Source organism: Nematolebias whitei, chromosome 11 (assembly GCF_014905685.2).
Source record: "Nematolebias whitei isolate Nwh7 chromosome 11, NemWhi1, whole genome shotgun sequence".
NCBI classification, from domain to species: domain Eukaryota; kingdom Metazoa; phylum Chordata; class Actinopteri; order Cyprinodontiformes; family Rivulidae; genus Nematolebias; species Nematolebias whitei.
Genome location: NC_056508.1, coordinates 48,961,547 through 48,976,397, shown reverse-complemented (window position 1 = coordinate 48,976,397; position 14,851 = coordinate 48,961,547). Strand labels below are relative to the sequence as shown.

The following is a 14,851-nucleotide window of genomic DNA, read 5'->3' as shown; positions in this document are numbered from 1 at the left end:
TCATCCAGACCCTGCAGGGTCTGGACGAGGACCTGCAGGCCAGGGTCTGGATGAAGACCTGCAGGGTCTGGTCAGGGTTTGGACCAGGACCTGCAGGGTCTGGTCAGGGTCTGGATGAGGACCTGCAGGGTCTGGACGAGGACCTGCAGGGTCTGGACGAGGACCGTCAGGGTCTGGACGAGGGCCTGCAGGGTCTGAACGAGGACCTGCAGGGTCTGGTCAGGGTCTAGACGAGGACCTGCAGGGTCTGGTCAGGGTCTGGACGAGGACCTGCAGGGTCTGGTCAGAGGTTTCACTGACGTTCAGAAGAGCTGCTTCCTGTGGACTCCAGGATTCTACAGAAAAACTTGTGAACTCATGCAGGTTCAGATCTGAGTCACTCGGACTTCTTCAGTCTTACAAGCAGAACCTTGTCGTAGTGGATGAACCAGCTGCTGGTTGGGATCTGGGTCTGGAGATCTTCCATCAGAACTTGTTGGTCATTCTACACAGCCAGACTCACACAGACCTGTCAGCTCCGGGCCCTGTAAAACTCAAGGCCACCTCCACTGGACTGGATCAGAACCAGCCACCATGTTGCATGTTCCATAGTGGCTCTGGGGCAGCCATGTTATTTGTAGCTGTGGTGACGTCATTGCTGCAATATTCTGCTTCTCTGCTGGTCTCTAGAACACCACAGGTTCTGACCTGGTTTCACTTTCATTTCTCAGTAAAACAATCTGTTGTTCCCCAAAGAGTTGTCTGTTTGTCTGAGTCCTGCTCCTAGATTCAACAACGCATCTGTAGGTTCTGACTCGACCCGGTCCAGTCTGTAGATTCTGACTCGACCCGGTCCGGTCTGTATATTCTGAAATGACCTGGTCTGGTCTGTAGGTTCTGAAACAACCCAAACAACTTGTTCTTTAGGTTCTGGACCAACCCATTCTACAGGTACTCTAGAAGACTCCAAATGTTGGTGAAAGTTGTTGAGCAACATCTGGACCTGAAGTGTCTGCAGCTGAAAACAGATTTTAATTCTCACATAAAAATAAACAGATTCTCAGTGAATTTTTTTATATTAACAGCTTTTATTAAATTGACATAAACACTTTATGAACATACAATGAACATACAATGAACACAAATAAGTACAAACCGGATTCCAAAAAAGTTGGGACACTAAACAAATAGTGAATAAAAACTGAATGCAATGATGTGGAGGTGCCAACATCTAATATTTTATTCAGAATAGAACACAAATCACAGATCAAAAGTTTAAACTGAGAGAATGTTTCATTTTAAGGGAAAAATCTGTTGTTTCCAAATTTCATGGCGTCAACAAATCCCAAAAAAGTTGGGACAAGTCCATTTTTACCACTGTGTGGCATCCCCCCTTCTTCTTACAACACTCAACAGACGTCTGGGGACAGAGGAGACCAGTTTCTCCAGTTTAGAAATAGGAATGCTCTCCCATTCATGTCTAATACAGGCCTCTAACTGTTCAATCGTCTTGGGCCTTCTTTGTGGCACCTTCCTCTTTATGATGCACCAAATGTTCTCTATAGGTGAAAGATCTGGACTGCAGGCTGGCCATTTCAGTACCCGGATCCTTCTCCTACGTAGCCATGATGTTGTGATTGCTGCAGAATGTGGTCTGGCATTATGGTGTTGAAAAATGCAGGGTCTTCCCTGAAAGAGATGACGTCTAGATGGGAGCACATGTTGTTCTAGAACCTGAACATAGTTCTCTGCATTAATGGTGCCTTTCCAGACATGCAAGCTGCCCATGCCACAAGCGCTCATGCAACCCCATACCATCAGTGATGCAGGCTTCTGAACGGAGCGTTGATAACAACTTGGGCTATCCTTGTCCTCTCTGGTCCGGATGACATGGCGTCCCAGTGTTCCATAAAGAACTTCAAATCGTGACTCATCTGACCACAGAACAGTCTTCCATTTTGCCACACTCCATTTTAAATGACCCCTGGCCCAGTGCAAACGTCTGAGCTTGTGGAGCTTGCTTAGAAATGGCTTCCTCTTTGCACTGTAGAGTTTCAGCTGACAACGGCGGATGGCACGGTGGATTGTGTTCACTGACAATGCTTTCTGGAAGTATTCCTGAGCCCATTCTGTTATTTCCTTGACAGTGGCATTCCTGTTTGAGGTGCAGTGACGTTTAAGGGCCCGGAGATCACGAGCATCCAGTAGAGTTTTACGGTCTTGACCCTTACGCACAGAGATTGTTCCAGAGTCTCTGAATCTTTTGATGATGTTATGCACGGTTGATGATGATAACTTAAAAGTCTTTGCTATTTTACGCTGGGTAACACCATTCTGGTATTGCTGCACTATCTTTCTGCGCAACAATGGTGGAATTGGTGATCCTCTTACCATCTTGGCTTCTGAGAGACACTGACACTCTGAGAAGCTCTTTTTATACCAATCATGTTGTCAGTTGACCTAATTAGTGTTAATTGGTCTTCCAGCTGTTCGTTATATGCTCAATTTCCTTTTTCAAGCCACTTATTGCTACTTGTCCCAACTTTTTTGGGATTTGTTGACACTGTGAAATTTTGAATCAACATATTTTTCCTTTAAAATGTTACATTTACTCAGATTAAACTTTTGATCTGTCATCTATGTTATATTACAAATAAAATATTGACATTTGCCATCTCCAGATCATTGCATTCAGTTTTTATTCACAATTTGTTTAGTGTCCCAACTTTTTTGGAATCCGGTTTGTACAATGAACACAATGAACATACACCCTGCTGACACCCTTTAATCACAAATCACTCCTGAAACTTTCCTCCATCACTCCATCCTGCCTGGACTCTCTTCTTCACCTCTTCACCACACTCCCCATGTTCCTGGACAGTGGACCCCAAGTCCTTGAAGTCCTGCACCTTTGTGACCTCTGCTCCTTGTAGCCTCACTGCTCCACCTCCTCCCTCTCATTCACACACATGGACTCTGTCTTACTACGGCTGACTTTCATTCCTCGTGCTTCAAAGGGCATCAGAGATCCGTTTTCATAGCAGTCCTCCAAGTAGCGAACCCCTCTCTGATGCCATTGTTCCAGAACCTTGCTATCCAGCGAGGTATAGTACGAGTCCATTCTGTTTCAAGGGTGTACGGGGTGAAACTGTTCTTTACTCCAATAGCTTTGTGCCATATTTTAATCAAATGAATTTTGTTAGAAATACTCGTAGGGGTCCATTCATAGATGAAGTCCGCAGGTGAACTTTCTTTAACATCATGCAGACCACTTAAATCCAGGATGGTATATTTTCTTTCTCAAAGTAAAGGTGATAAATTTCATTTGAGCAGCTAAATAATACTTTTCGAGATTGGGTAACTTAAGCCCACCAAGTTTATAATCCCAAGTAAGTTTTTCTAATGAAATTCTTGGGGGTTTACCATTCCACATGACCTGATGTGTTTATTGAGCTTTTTAAATAAATAGTGAGGTACTGGAATTGGTAGTGACTGGAGTATTGTAACCTGGGTAGTATTTCACTGTCTGTCAGTCCAGACGGTGTTGTGCTGTTTTACTCCTGATTTATTTTGTCTCCACTTTGGGGCGGGTCAGGGAGGAGTAATGACGTGTTTTTCCTCTTTTTTAATGTTTTACAAAGTTAAACTCAAAGTATTGGGGAAAAAAAAAAGATGTCAGTCTCCTCACTTCCTGTCTGTCCTGTGGGGGGGGGGGGGTCACTGACAGTCAGTGGTTCTGTGGGGGAGGAGTCAGAGGTCAGGTCTGATGTCTGACCGTGATCCGAATCAGTTCTGTTCAGGTTCTGAAGGTCAATCTGAGTTGAAGGAAGCTCCTCCCACCTCCAACCTAAGCTCCTCCCACCTCTACTCCTGACATGACCTGGATCAGGGGGTCCGGTCAGGTGCAGTGCTCGATAGACCAGGTCTGGTTCTGTTAGAGCGCGTTCAGTCCTGGTCCCGTTGGACCTGTTCTGTTCTCCTGGCCCACACCTGGTTCCGGTCAGGGTTTATCGTCTTTTAATTTGTTGTCATGGAAACGGAGCAGGAAGAGCGCGCCAGCAGCCCCGCCCCCTCCGCCGCACGCGCACCGGGAGCGGCAGCGCGCGCCGTCTTGATCCAGAAGCTGCATCCTGTCATCGCGCCGTCGGTCCGGACCGTCCGAACCGGTCCGTGCGTGCATCAGCGACTGTGTGTGTGTGTGTGTGTGCAAGTGTGCGCGCGCGCGCGTCGGGTTCGTTCTGCTGCTGTGGACCGGGGGCGCCGCTCCGCCCCGGAACCAACGGACCTTTAATGACCGGACTGGTGTTCTGCTGCGCGATGTACCGAAGCAGCACCAGCACCAGCGGTGAGTCCAGCGGCGCGTGCACCGAGCTGCGCGCGCACAGCTACAGCTCTCGCAGCCTGCTTTCATTTTTCTGCCATGAAATAAATAACAATAATCCGAGGGGGCGGGGCGCCGCGCACGCTCTGCACGCGCACACACTGACCCACATCTCCGCAGCCGAACCGGCCTCCGGGCTGCAGTTGGTCCAGATGTGGTTCTGATCGAGCCGCAATCACGTGACGGATCCCTGATTGATCTGCTGCAGCCAATCAGAGGCAGAACACAGCGGGGCTGTGCGCGTGCACCATCAGACAGAACCACATCTGGTTCTGAGCAGAACCTGGAGGCTGCTGGGCCCGTGGTTCTGAATGACCCAGATCCAGATCTTGGCTCTGAATGACCTGGGTCCGGGCCGTATGTGGTTCTGACTTGCTAATGGTTTTACTTGGTGCTGTTGAACTGGTTTAGTTCTGCCGGGTCACCTATTTGGTTCTGATAGAGATCCAAAGGATGTGTCTAACTGGTTCTGGAGCCGGTAGTCCAACCAGTTTATCTGGATCAGAACATTCAAACTGCTTGGTGCTGCTGGTGGAGGACCTGCTCAGAACCAGAACCAGCTGTGGATCAGAACCATGGCGTGCATCAGTACCAGACGCCTGTATGACATCATTTCCTGTTTGCTTCGAGTGTCCTGTCAAACAGAACCACAGCATGGGCCCAGGTCGGTGCTGGGGGATTGTGGGTAATGTAGTACGCTCAGTGTTCTGAACATCCGGTCCAAAACAGGCAGCTGAGCGGTTCCCGTGACCTCAGACCTCAAACATCAGTCGGACCAATCAGAGCGCAGGAGAAACAGAAGCCCAGTCAGAACCAGAACCAGGATTCAAATACACTTAAGACACTGTACCAAAAGGTTCTGCTCAGCTCTGGATGTTCTGAAGGTTAACAGGCAGAGGGTGCAGAGGTGGGGGTGGACCCCCAGTTCTGCCAGGTCCTGAAGTCCTGCAGCTCAGGATGCTGCAGGCTGGACCCCCCAAGGTGATCCTTCAGGTGTGTACATCCATCAGACAGGTGGCAGCACATCTGGGAGCGGGGGGGACACTCACTGACCATAGGCAAGATCAGGTGGTCAGGTGGTAACATGGTATGGAGGTATGGAGGTCAGGTGTTCTGGAGGTCAGGTGGTCTGGAGGTCAGGTAATCTGGTGGTCTGGTGTTCTGGAGGTCAGGTGGTCTAGAGGTCAGGTGGTCTAGACATCTGAGGGTCTGGTGGTCAGGTAGTTTGGTGGTCTGGAGGTCAGGTGGTCTGGAGGTCAAGTAATCTTGTGGTCTAGTGGCCAGGTCTGGAGGCCAAGGGATCAGGTGGTTTGGAGGAATGTGGTCAGGTAGTCTGGAGGTCTTTTGGTCAGGTTATATGGAGGTCTGGTAGGAAGGTGGTCTGGAGGTTTGCTGGCCTGGTGGTCAGATTGTCTGGTGGTCTGAAGGTCTGGCAGTCTTGTGGTCTGGAGTTCAGGTTATCTGGTGATCAGGAGATTCATTTCAATTCAGTTTATTTATAAAGCACCAAATCACAACAAAGTTGTCTCAGGGACTTTACAGGAACATTCACATACACAGAAAAGCCAGTTAGTAAAGTTCTCTATCTAAGGAATCCAGCAGACAAGTTGAATCTTCACTTTGTTGCAGTCTTCCATCCTGAACAAGCACAATGGTGATCTACAGGCATGGTGGGCAGGTTATCAGGTGGTCGGGAGGTCTGGTGGTCTGGACATCTGGTGGTCAGGTGGTTTGGTGGTCTGGAGGTCTGATGGTCTGGTGGCCCTGAGATCAGGTAGTCTGGAGGTCTTCTGGTCAGGTTATCTGGTGGTCTGCTGGTCAGGTGGTCTGTAGGTCTGGTGGTCAGGTGATCTGGTGGTCTGGTTATCTTGTGGTTAGGTGTTCTGATGGTTTGGATGTCAGGTGGTCTGGTGGTCTGCAGTCCAGGTGGTCTGTTGGTCACATGATTTGGTGGTATGGAGGTCTGTTGGTCAGGTTGTCTGGAGGTCTGGTGGCCAGGTTGTCTAGTGATCTGGAAGTCAGGTGGTTTGGTGGTCTGGAGGTTTGGTGGTCAGGTTGTCTGGTGATCGGAGGTCATGTGGTCTGGAAGTCTAGTGGTCTGATGGTATGGAGGTCAGATGATCTGGTGGTTTGGTGGTCTAGTGGTCTGTAGGACTAGTGGTCAGGTTGTCTGGAGGTCAGGTCGTCTAGTGGTCTGGTAGTCAGGTGGTCTGGTGGTCTAGTGGTCAGGTGGTCTGAAGGTCAGGTCATCTAGTGGTCTGGTGGTCTAGTGATTTGGAGGTCTAGTGGTCAGGTGGTCTGGAGGACAGGTTGTCTTGTGGTCAGGTGTTCTAGTGATCTGGAGGTCTAGTGGTCAAGTGTCTGGAAGACAGTTGGTCTGTTGTTCTGAAGGTCAGGTAGTCTGGAGGTCTGGTGGTCTGTAGGTCAGGGCATCAGGTGGTCTGGAGGAATGGTGGTCAGGTGGTCTGGCAGTCTGGTAGTCAGGTGGTCTGATAATCAAATGGTATGGAGGTTATGTTTTCATGTGGGCTGGAGGTATGGTGGACTGGTGGTCAGGTAATCTGTAGGTCTGGTGGTCAGGTGGTTGTCAGATGGTCTGGAGGTCTGGTGATCAGGTGGTTTGGTAGTCTGGTTGTCTGGTGATCTGGAGGTCAGGTGGTCTGGTTATCTTGTGGTCAGGTGGCTTGGAAGTTAGGTGGTCTGGTGTTCTGGAGTTCAGGTTATCTTGTGGTCAGTCAGGTGGTCTGCATGTCTGGTGGTCTGGAGGTCAGGTGGTTTGTTGGTCTGGAGGTTTGGTGGTCAGGTTGTCTGGTGGTCTGGAGATCTAGTGGTCTGGAGGTCAGGTGGTCTGGTGTTCTGGTGGTCTCAAGGTCTGATGGTCTGGTGGTCAGGTGGTCTGTAGGTCTAGTCGTCAGGTGGTCTGGAAGTCAGGTTGTCTAGTGGTATGGTGGTCTGGAAGTCAAGTGATTTTGTGGTATGGAGGTCTGGTGGTCTACTGGTCAGGTGGTCTGGAGGTCAGGTCATCAAGTAGTCTGGTGGTCAGGTGGTCTGGAGGTCTGGTGGTCAGGTTGTCTGGAGATCTGGTGGTTTGGTGGTCTGGAAGTTTGCTGGTTAGGTAGTCTGGAGGTCAGGTGGTTAGGTAGTCTGGAGGTCAGGTGGTATCTTGGTCTGGAGGTCTGGTGATCTGGTGGTCTAGTGGTCTGGTGGTCTAGTGGTCAGCTGGTCTGGAGGTCAGATCATCTAGTAGTATGGTGGTCATGTGGTCTAGTGGTCTGGAGGTCTCATGGTCAGGTGCTCTTGAAGACAGGTGGTCTGTTGTTCTGAAGGTCAGGTGGTCTTGAGGTCAGGTGGTCAAGTGGTCTGGAGGTCAGGTGGTCTGGACATCAGGTGATCTGGTGGGCAAATGATCTGGGGGTCAGGTGATCAGGTGGTCTGGAGGAATGGTGGTCAGGTGGTCTGGAGGTCTTTTTTGTCATGTTTTCTGGAGGTCTGGTGGTCTGGAGGTCTGCAGGCCATGTGGTCTATAGGTCAGGTGGTCAGGTCTTCTGGACATCAGGTGATCTGGTGGTCTTTAGGACAGGTGGTCTGGAGGTCTGGTGGTCAGATGGTCTTTAGGACAGGTGGTCAGGTTATCTGGTGGTCTGGAGGTCTGGTGGTCAAGTGGTCTGGAGGTCTGCTGGTCAGGTGGTCACATCGTATGGTGCTCAGCTTTATGGTGGTCTGCAAGTCTAGAGGTCAGATTGTCTGGTGATCAGGTGGTCTGGTGGTATGGAGGTCTGGTAGTCAAGTGGTCTGTTTGTCTTGTGGTCTGGAGGTCTGGTGATCTGCAGGTATGGTGGTCATGTTGAATGGTTGTCTGGATGTCAGTTGGTCAGGTGATTTGGTGGTCTCTTGGTCTGGAGGTCTGGTGGTCAGTTGGTCTGGTGATCAGTTGGTCTGAGGTCTTTTGTTCAGGTTATCTGATGGTTTGGGGGTCAAGTGGTCATCAGGTAGTCTGGAGGTCAGGTGGTCAGGCAGTCTAGTGCTCTAGAGGTCAGGTGGTCTGGTTATCTTGTGGTCTGGTGGTTTGGAAGTCAGGTGGTCTAGTTATCTTGTGGTCAGGTGGTTTGGTGGTTTGTAAGTCAGGTGGTCTGGTGGTCTGAAGATCAAGTGGTCATGTTATCTTGTGGTCAGGTGGTCTGCAGGTCTTGTTCTCAGGTTGTCTGGTGGTCTGGAGTTCAGGTGGTCTGGTAGTCTGTTGGACATGTTTTTTGGTGGTCTGGAGGTCTGGTGGTCAGGTTGTCTGGTGATCTGGAGGTCAGGTGGTTTGTAGGTCTGGTAGTCTGGAGGTTTGGTGGTCAGGTTGTCTGTTGGTCTGGTGGTCTGGATGTCTAGTGGTCAGGTTGTCTGGAGGTCTAGTGGCCTGGTGGTCTGGCAGTCATGTGGTCTGGATGTTTATTGGTCTGGTGGTCTGGAGGTCAGGTGGTCAGGTTATCTGGTGAGGTGTTCTGGTGGTCTGGTGTTCAAGTGATTTGGTGGTCAGGTGGTCTAGTCATCTGGAGATCTAGTGGTCAGGTGGTCAGATGGCCTGATGGTCTGGTGGTCAGATTGTCCAGTGGTCTGGAAGCCTGGTGGTCTGGTTGTCTGGATGTCAGGTGGTCTGGTGGTCAGGTTATCTAGAGTTCAGGTGGTCTCGTGGTCTGGAGGTATCATTGTCAGGTTGTCTGGAGGTCTGGTGGTTTGGTGGTCTGCTGGTTAGGTGGTCTGGAGGTCTGGTGGTTTAGTCATCTGGTAGGTCAGGATGTCTGGAGGTGCTGGGGGTTGTACTTGTTGATCATGTCCCACAGAAGTTGGGTCGGTAGAACCGGTTTGTTCAGAGTGCTGAGTTCTGTTTTTTCTGCTCACATTATCTAAGATGGAGGATTGACCCGATCCAACTTCACCCTCGGTCCAAACGGTTCCTGTGTTCCACCCATTTCATGCTCAAATATGTCAGCAGGACCTGAGAGCAGCTCCTGGGTGGACCCGGGTGGCCTGCAGGTCCAAAAGCAGGAGGAGTCCTCAGCTTCTTTTAGGCTGAGTTGAGGTAGTGGACCCAGAGCAGGTTCTGGTGACGAGACCTGGTCACAGGGAAAAGAAGGTTCCTCATTTACTCAGAGTCTTGACTTGTTTTCAAAGAGATGAAGCTCTGGTGATGTGGATTAGAACTGGCAGAACTGAACAGAGATGGTTTCAAACCCAACTGGTACTAGAGCTCAGCGCCCCTAACTGAAGACTGGTGTTTGGTCATCTTGGGGGCCGAGATGGTGTAGAGGCAGGGCAGCCGGCTTGGGACCCAAAAGTCCCAGGTTCAATCCCCAGTCACTGCATATCACGTGGTGTCTCTGGGCAGCACACCTCATCCCCAAAATGCCCCCCAGGCGCCCTCAATAGCTGCCCACTGCACCACCTGGTGGTGGATGGGTTAAATGCAGAGACTAATTTCGCCTTTGTATGGAAACATACAGTGCTGACATTGTGATGACATTATTATTATTATTATTATTATTATCTGCTGGAAACAGAGGTAGTTATTTTTGGCTCTCTGTGGGTGTGGCCTTATTTGCATGTCTTCCACCTCTCCACAGGCCCCACCTCCTCCAGCTTGCTGACTAAGGCTCTGTCTCTTGAGTCGTCCTGTTCACCATGTGGCATCCAGGGGGGGCTGGAGGCAGACGTTCCTCAGCTGCTGAGCTCAAACAAAGGGCCCAGTTTTCCAGAGGAAGGGGCAGAGCTTGTAGAGTGTGGTGGCTCAGTGTTTGACACAAGCCCTCTGCAGCTGCCAGTGACCACATTAACTGCACCAACCAGGAGTCGTCCACCACTGTTGGGGCCCAAACCTCAGGGTACCAAGCCTCCATCTTGCTTTTTCACTGATGCTTCTGAGTCATATCATGTAACCTTTGACCCTGACCCCTCTTTACAGTTCCTCCCAAACCCCTCCACCTCCAACAGCTGGCAGGAGTGCCGAGAACCCGCCCTCGAGTTCCAGACAAACCCCTCCCACCCCCGCCACCCGGCAGAGCCGTCTCAGCAGACCTGCATGGGGGCCGACGACCCCCCCTCTACGCAGATGGCACTGCGTCCCCCACCTGCGTTCTGTCACTCATTGAGAAGTTTGAGCGGTGAGTTCTGATTGGTCAGATGAAAAATTATATCATTACTTTGTTTGTTTGGTGGTTTATTAATTATTGTTTATTTACAGGGAGCAGATCATTGTGGTGCCTGATTTAACTGGGGGGGCCTTGTATCCCCGTCCACTCGACCCATCCTCTCCACGACCTTTATCACCACCATTATCTCCCTCACTCTCCCCTTCGCCACCGGAGGAGGAGCTACCATGTGAGGCCACAGGATATGATATTACAGAAGGAGGGGGGAGCAAGGGGGGAGGGGAGGAGTTGTGTGACAAACATGATGATGATGAGGAGGAAGAGGAGGAGGAGGATGAAGAACTATTGGCAGCATGTTGTGACAACATCAGTCAGAAGCATTTGCCCATGGAGAAACAGTCGGAGGATGATGCGGTTGCTGTGAAAATCAGGGATCAACAGCCGCCACTGCTGCTCGACCAATCAGAGCTCCCCTCTGAGCGTCTGTCCCTCCCCTCCTCTCAGACCGATGGCAAATTGGCCAATCGGGACAGTGGCATTGACAGTATTAGCTCGCCGTCACACAGTGAGGAGCTCTGCTACGCCAGCGTGGATGATGGGGGCATGGCCTGTCCGTGCAGTCCCGCCCTGTTTCCCCATCTCTCAAGTTCATCCTCCTACGCTGGAGAGGGAGGAGATGGGGAGGAAAGGGAGTCAAGGGGAGGAGCAAGGAAGAGAAGAGAATTTTCTGAGGAGGGAGACAGTGACCTAGAGGAGGAGGCAGAGCTTACTTTTGTGCTTGCCCCGCCCCAAACTGACAGACAAGACTCTGCTGAGGTGAGAGAGCACCAGTCATAAATGAGCTTACACATGAGAAACATCTAACCAACAAACTAACAGCTAGAATTTAACGAGCAGTTAGCTAAAGGTAGCCTTCGATGTTCCCTAGGAGAAGGACTCAGAGCTTTCTCTGGTACTTGGTGCTCCTGGTACCAGAAAAAGTTCTTTCCCCCAAGTTTGAACTTCATTTGGAGACTCTGAGGCTGCTGGTCAGCTTGTCTGAGTGTGAGTGGGGGTGTAACTGCTGCAGCTGTAAAAGGTAGAGTGGGGCAAGGTCATTCAAGGATTTAAAAGCAAATAAAAGATTTTAAATGTATCCTAAATTGTACAGGCAGCCAATGGAGCAAATATTAAATGGGAAATTAAAGTTAAAAGTTGCGCTGCAGCTTTTTAGACCCTCTGCAGTCGGGCCATGGAGGAGCTTCTAACCCCCAGATAGGGTCCATTACGGTAATCCAGCCGAGTGGTGACAAAGGCATGGATTACTGTCTCAAAATGCCTTCTTGGAAGAATTGGTTTTACTTTGGGAAGCTTCTGCAATTAATAAAAACTCCTTTTAATACCTGCCCTGATCTGATGGTCCAAGTTAAGCTCAGGATCCAGTTAAAGTCCTCACAGTCCATTTGCTGTACTGGGCTAAGAGGCCTAAATTCAAAGGAAAGGGACAGAGGTGTCTCCAAAAACCATCACCTTGGATTTGTTTTCATTAAAATGGTAAAAGTTCCTCTTCAAATTGTCTCTTTATAGATACAACCTTCCATAACTGGTCGAGAAAAGGCATAAAATGTGTGGGAGACCTCTTCGTAGATAGGACATTTGTTCCTTTTGATAATTTGGTAATAGATTTTGGCTTACCAAACTCACATTCTTTCAGATATCTACAGGTCCGGGATTTTGTTTGTGCTCAGTTTCCTAGATTTCCTTTAAAACCAGAAGTTTGCCCTCTTGATGAATGTCTGATACTCAAATCTGGGCGGTCGGGTGATGTGTCCCAGCCATTTGCTGTCATCCAAGCCATAAAATGCCCATCTCTTTGCCTTTTAAAATGTAGTGGGAGGAGGACCTAAATATATAATTGACAGATGAAACCTGGCAAGGGGCTATACATAAAATATACACATCATCTATTTGTGTTAGACACAGATTGATATAATTTAAGGTTTTCAATCGCCTGCACCTCTCTAGGACCAAACTGGCTAAAGTGTATCCTACTGTCGATCCAAACTGCATTCGCTGTCACCAAGCACCAGCCTCTTTGGCTCACATGTTTTGGTCTTGTCCTAGATTAGGTACATTCTGGTCAGAAATCAATACATTTACATATATTTGTAAAGAGAAAATTGATCCAGAGCTTATCTATCACTGCTATATTTGAGGTAGTGCATACTAATAGGATTTCAAAAAGCCAATCCCAATTGATAGCATTTTCTACATTATTAGCATGTTGACTAATTCTTACTAATTGGAAAAACCCTGTACCCCCAAAACATTCGAACTGGGTGTGTGACATTATGTCATTCCTCCAGCTTGAAGCAATAAGAAGTACAGTCCAAAATCCAGCTGACAAGTTTCTGAAGATATGGCAACATTTCTTGGTATACTACGACAAAATATTTGATGCAAATTCCTTGGAGTAGAATTTGTCCTCATCGCTGCCCTGTTCCCTCCTCCTTTCTTTTAATTTTTTAACCTTTCTGATGTCTGTGTTTGTCCTTTTAGTAATTCTTTAGACACCACCTTGTGGTGGAAATAAGACTGTTATAAGATGTCCAGTTTGAATATAATGAAACCCCTGTGTCACATACTGTATGTGGACTTGCTGTTCAGCTTGTTTGTTGTTCTGTATAATCCATTCATCCATTATCTTTACCTGCTTATTCCATTTTGGGTCACGGGGGTCGCTGGTGCCCATGTCCAGCAATCACTGTGCGAGGGGCGGGGGACACCCTGGACAGGTCTCCAGTCCATCACAGGGACACATAGAGACAAACGAGACAAACAACCATTCACTCTCTCTCTCACACCTAGAGACCATTTAGCGTTACCAGTCAGTCTAACATGCATGTTTTTGGTCTGTGGGAGGAAACTGGAGTACCTGGAGAAAACCCACGCATGCACGGAGAGAACATGCAAACTCCACCCAGAAAGACCCCTGGACCGGGGTTTGAACCAGGGACCTGCTCGCTGAGAGGCAGCAGCTCTACCAGTTGCGCCACCGTGCTGCCCGTTCTGTATAATCAAAACAATAAAAATACTTGGGGAAAAATGATGAAAGTTAGGTGATATCCAGGCCTTTAGGTCCTTAACCTTCAAAAAGCTCCCAACAACCTAGGTCCATCTTATATTACAGATCTTACTGTTCCATATTTTACTAACAGAGCACTTCACTCTCAGACTGCAGGTTTACTTGTGGTTCCTAGAGTTTCTAAAAGCAGAATGGGAGGAAGATCTTTCAGTTCTCAGGCTCCTCTCTTGTGGAACCAACTTCCAGTTTCTGTCCATGAGACTGACACATTGTCCAGTTTAAGTCTTTCCTGTTTGATAAATCCTATAGTTAGGGTCGGCTTGTTATGCTGCTATAGACTTAGACTACTAGAGGACAAACTGACCTCATTCCCTTAAATGAATTGTTAAAATTGAATAGTTTTCATTTGATACTATTTCTATCTTAACATGTGATTCTTGACCTGCCATTGTGTATCTATTCCTACCAAACCCAGCCGGTCGAAGCAGATGGTCCTCTTGTCCTGATCCTGGTTCTGCTAAAGGTTTCTTCCTCATGAGGGAGTTTTTCAAGGGTCAAGGTCAAGGTGTCTTTATTTGTCATTTGCATCACATGTGGTAAATTGTGTACACAGGGTCCCAGTTACATCCAACAAAGTATAAATTGTAAAAGATACAGTATTAGATCTATACAATATGCTAAACACTTAATAGTGCAAAAACAATACACCGAACAACAGCAGCACGAACATGAGTCTGTGCGAGTAGATGAGCATGAATGAATTCCTTTCCACTGTCGCCTTCATGCTTGTTCAAGATGAGAGTTCAGTGATGGAGTTAAACTCAGAGCTGCTCCTCAGATAAATAATGTTAAATTATTATTTTATACATGAATGTTTCTGTTAATTATTATTTTATAGATGAATGTTTCTGTTAAATTATTATTTTATACATGAATGTTTCTGTTCAATTATTATTTTATACATGAATGTTTCTGTTCAGGCCCTGAGACGACTTCTGTCGTGACTTGGAGCTTTACAAATAAACTGAATTGAATTGACACAGAAGTGACAGATTGACAGACATAGCATCTGTCTTTTTAAGAGGCACACAAATCTGACTGTTCTCATCCATCATCTTTACCCACTTCTTCCTTTTCGAGTCACTGGGGTCACTGGTGCTCATATCCAGCCATCACTGTGCAAGAGGCAGGGGACACCTGGACAGGTCTCCAGTCCATCACAGGGACACCTGGACAGGTCTCCAGTCCTTCACAGGGACACCTGGACAGGTCTCCAGTCCATCACAGGGACACCTG

General features: G+C 48.4%; 1 protein-coding gene across 1 annotated transcript in view; it reads left to right on the top strand.

Annotated features, from left to right (window-relative positions):
- Positions 1-4,009: 4,009 nt before the first annotated feature.
- fgd1 (FYVE, RhoGEF and PH domain containing 1) overlaps positions 4,010-14,851 on the top strand; it is a 31,739-nt gene continuing 20,897 nt past the window's right edge. The window contains exons 1-4 of the mRNA XM_037684606.1: positions 4,010-4,145; positions 9,967-10,224; positions 10,305-10,503; positions 10,584-11,307. Coding sequence (XP_037540534.1) covers positions 4,010-4,145; positions 9,967-10,224; positions 10,305-10,503; positions 10,584-11,307 — 1,317 coding nt within the window. The remainder of the gene's footprint in view (positions 4,146-9,966; positions 10,225-10,304; positions 10,504-10,583; positions 11,308-14,851) is intronic.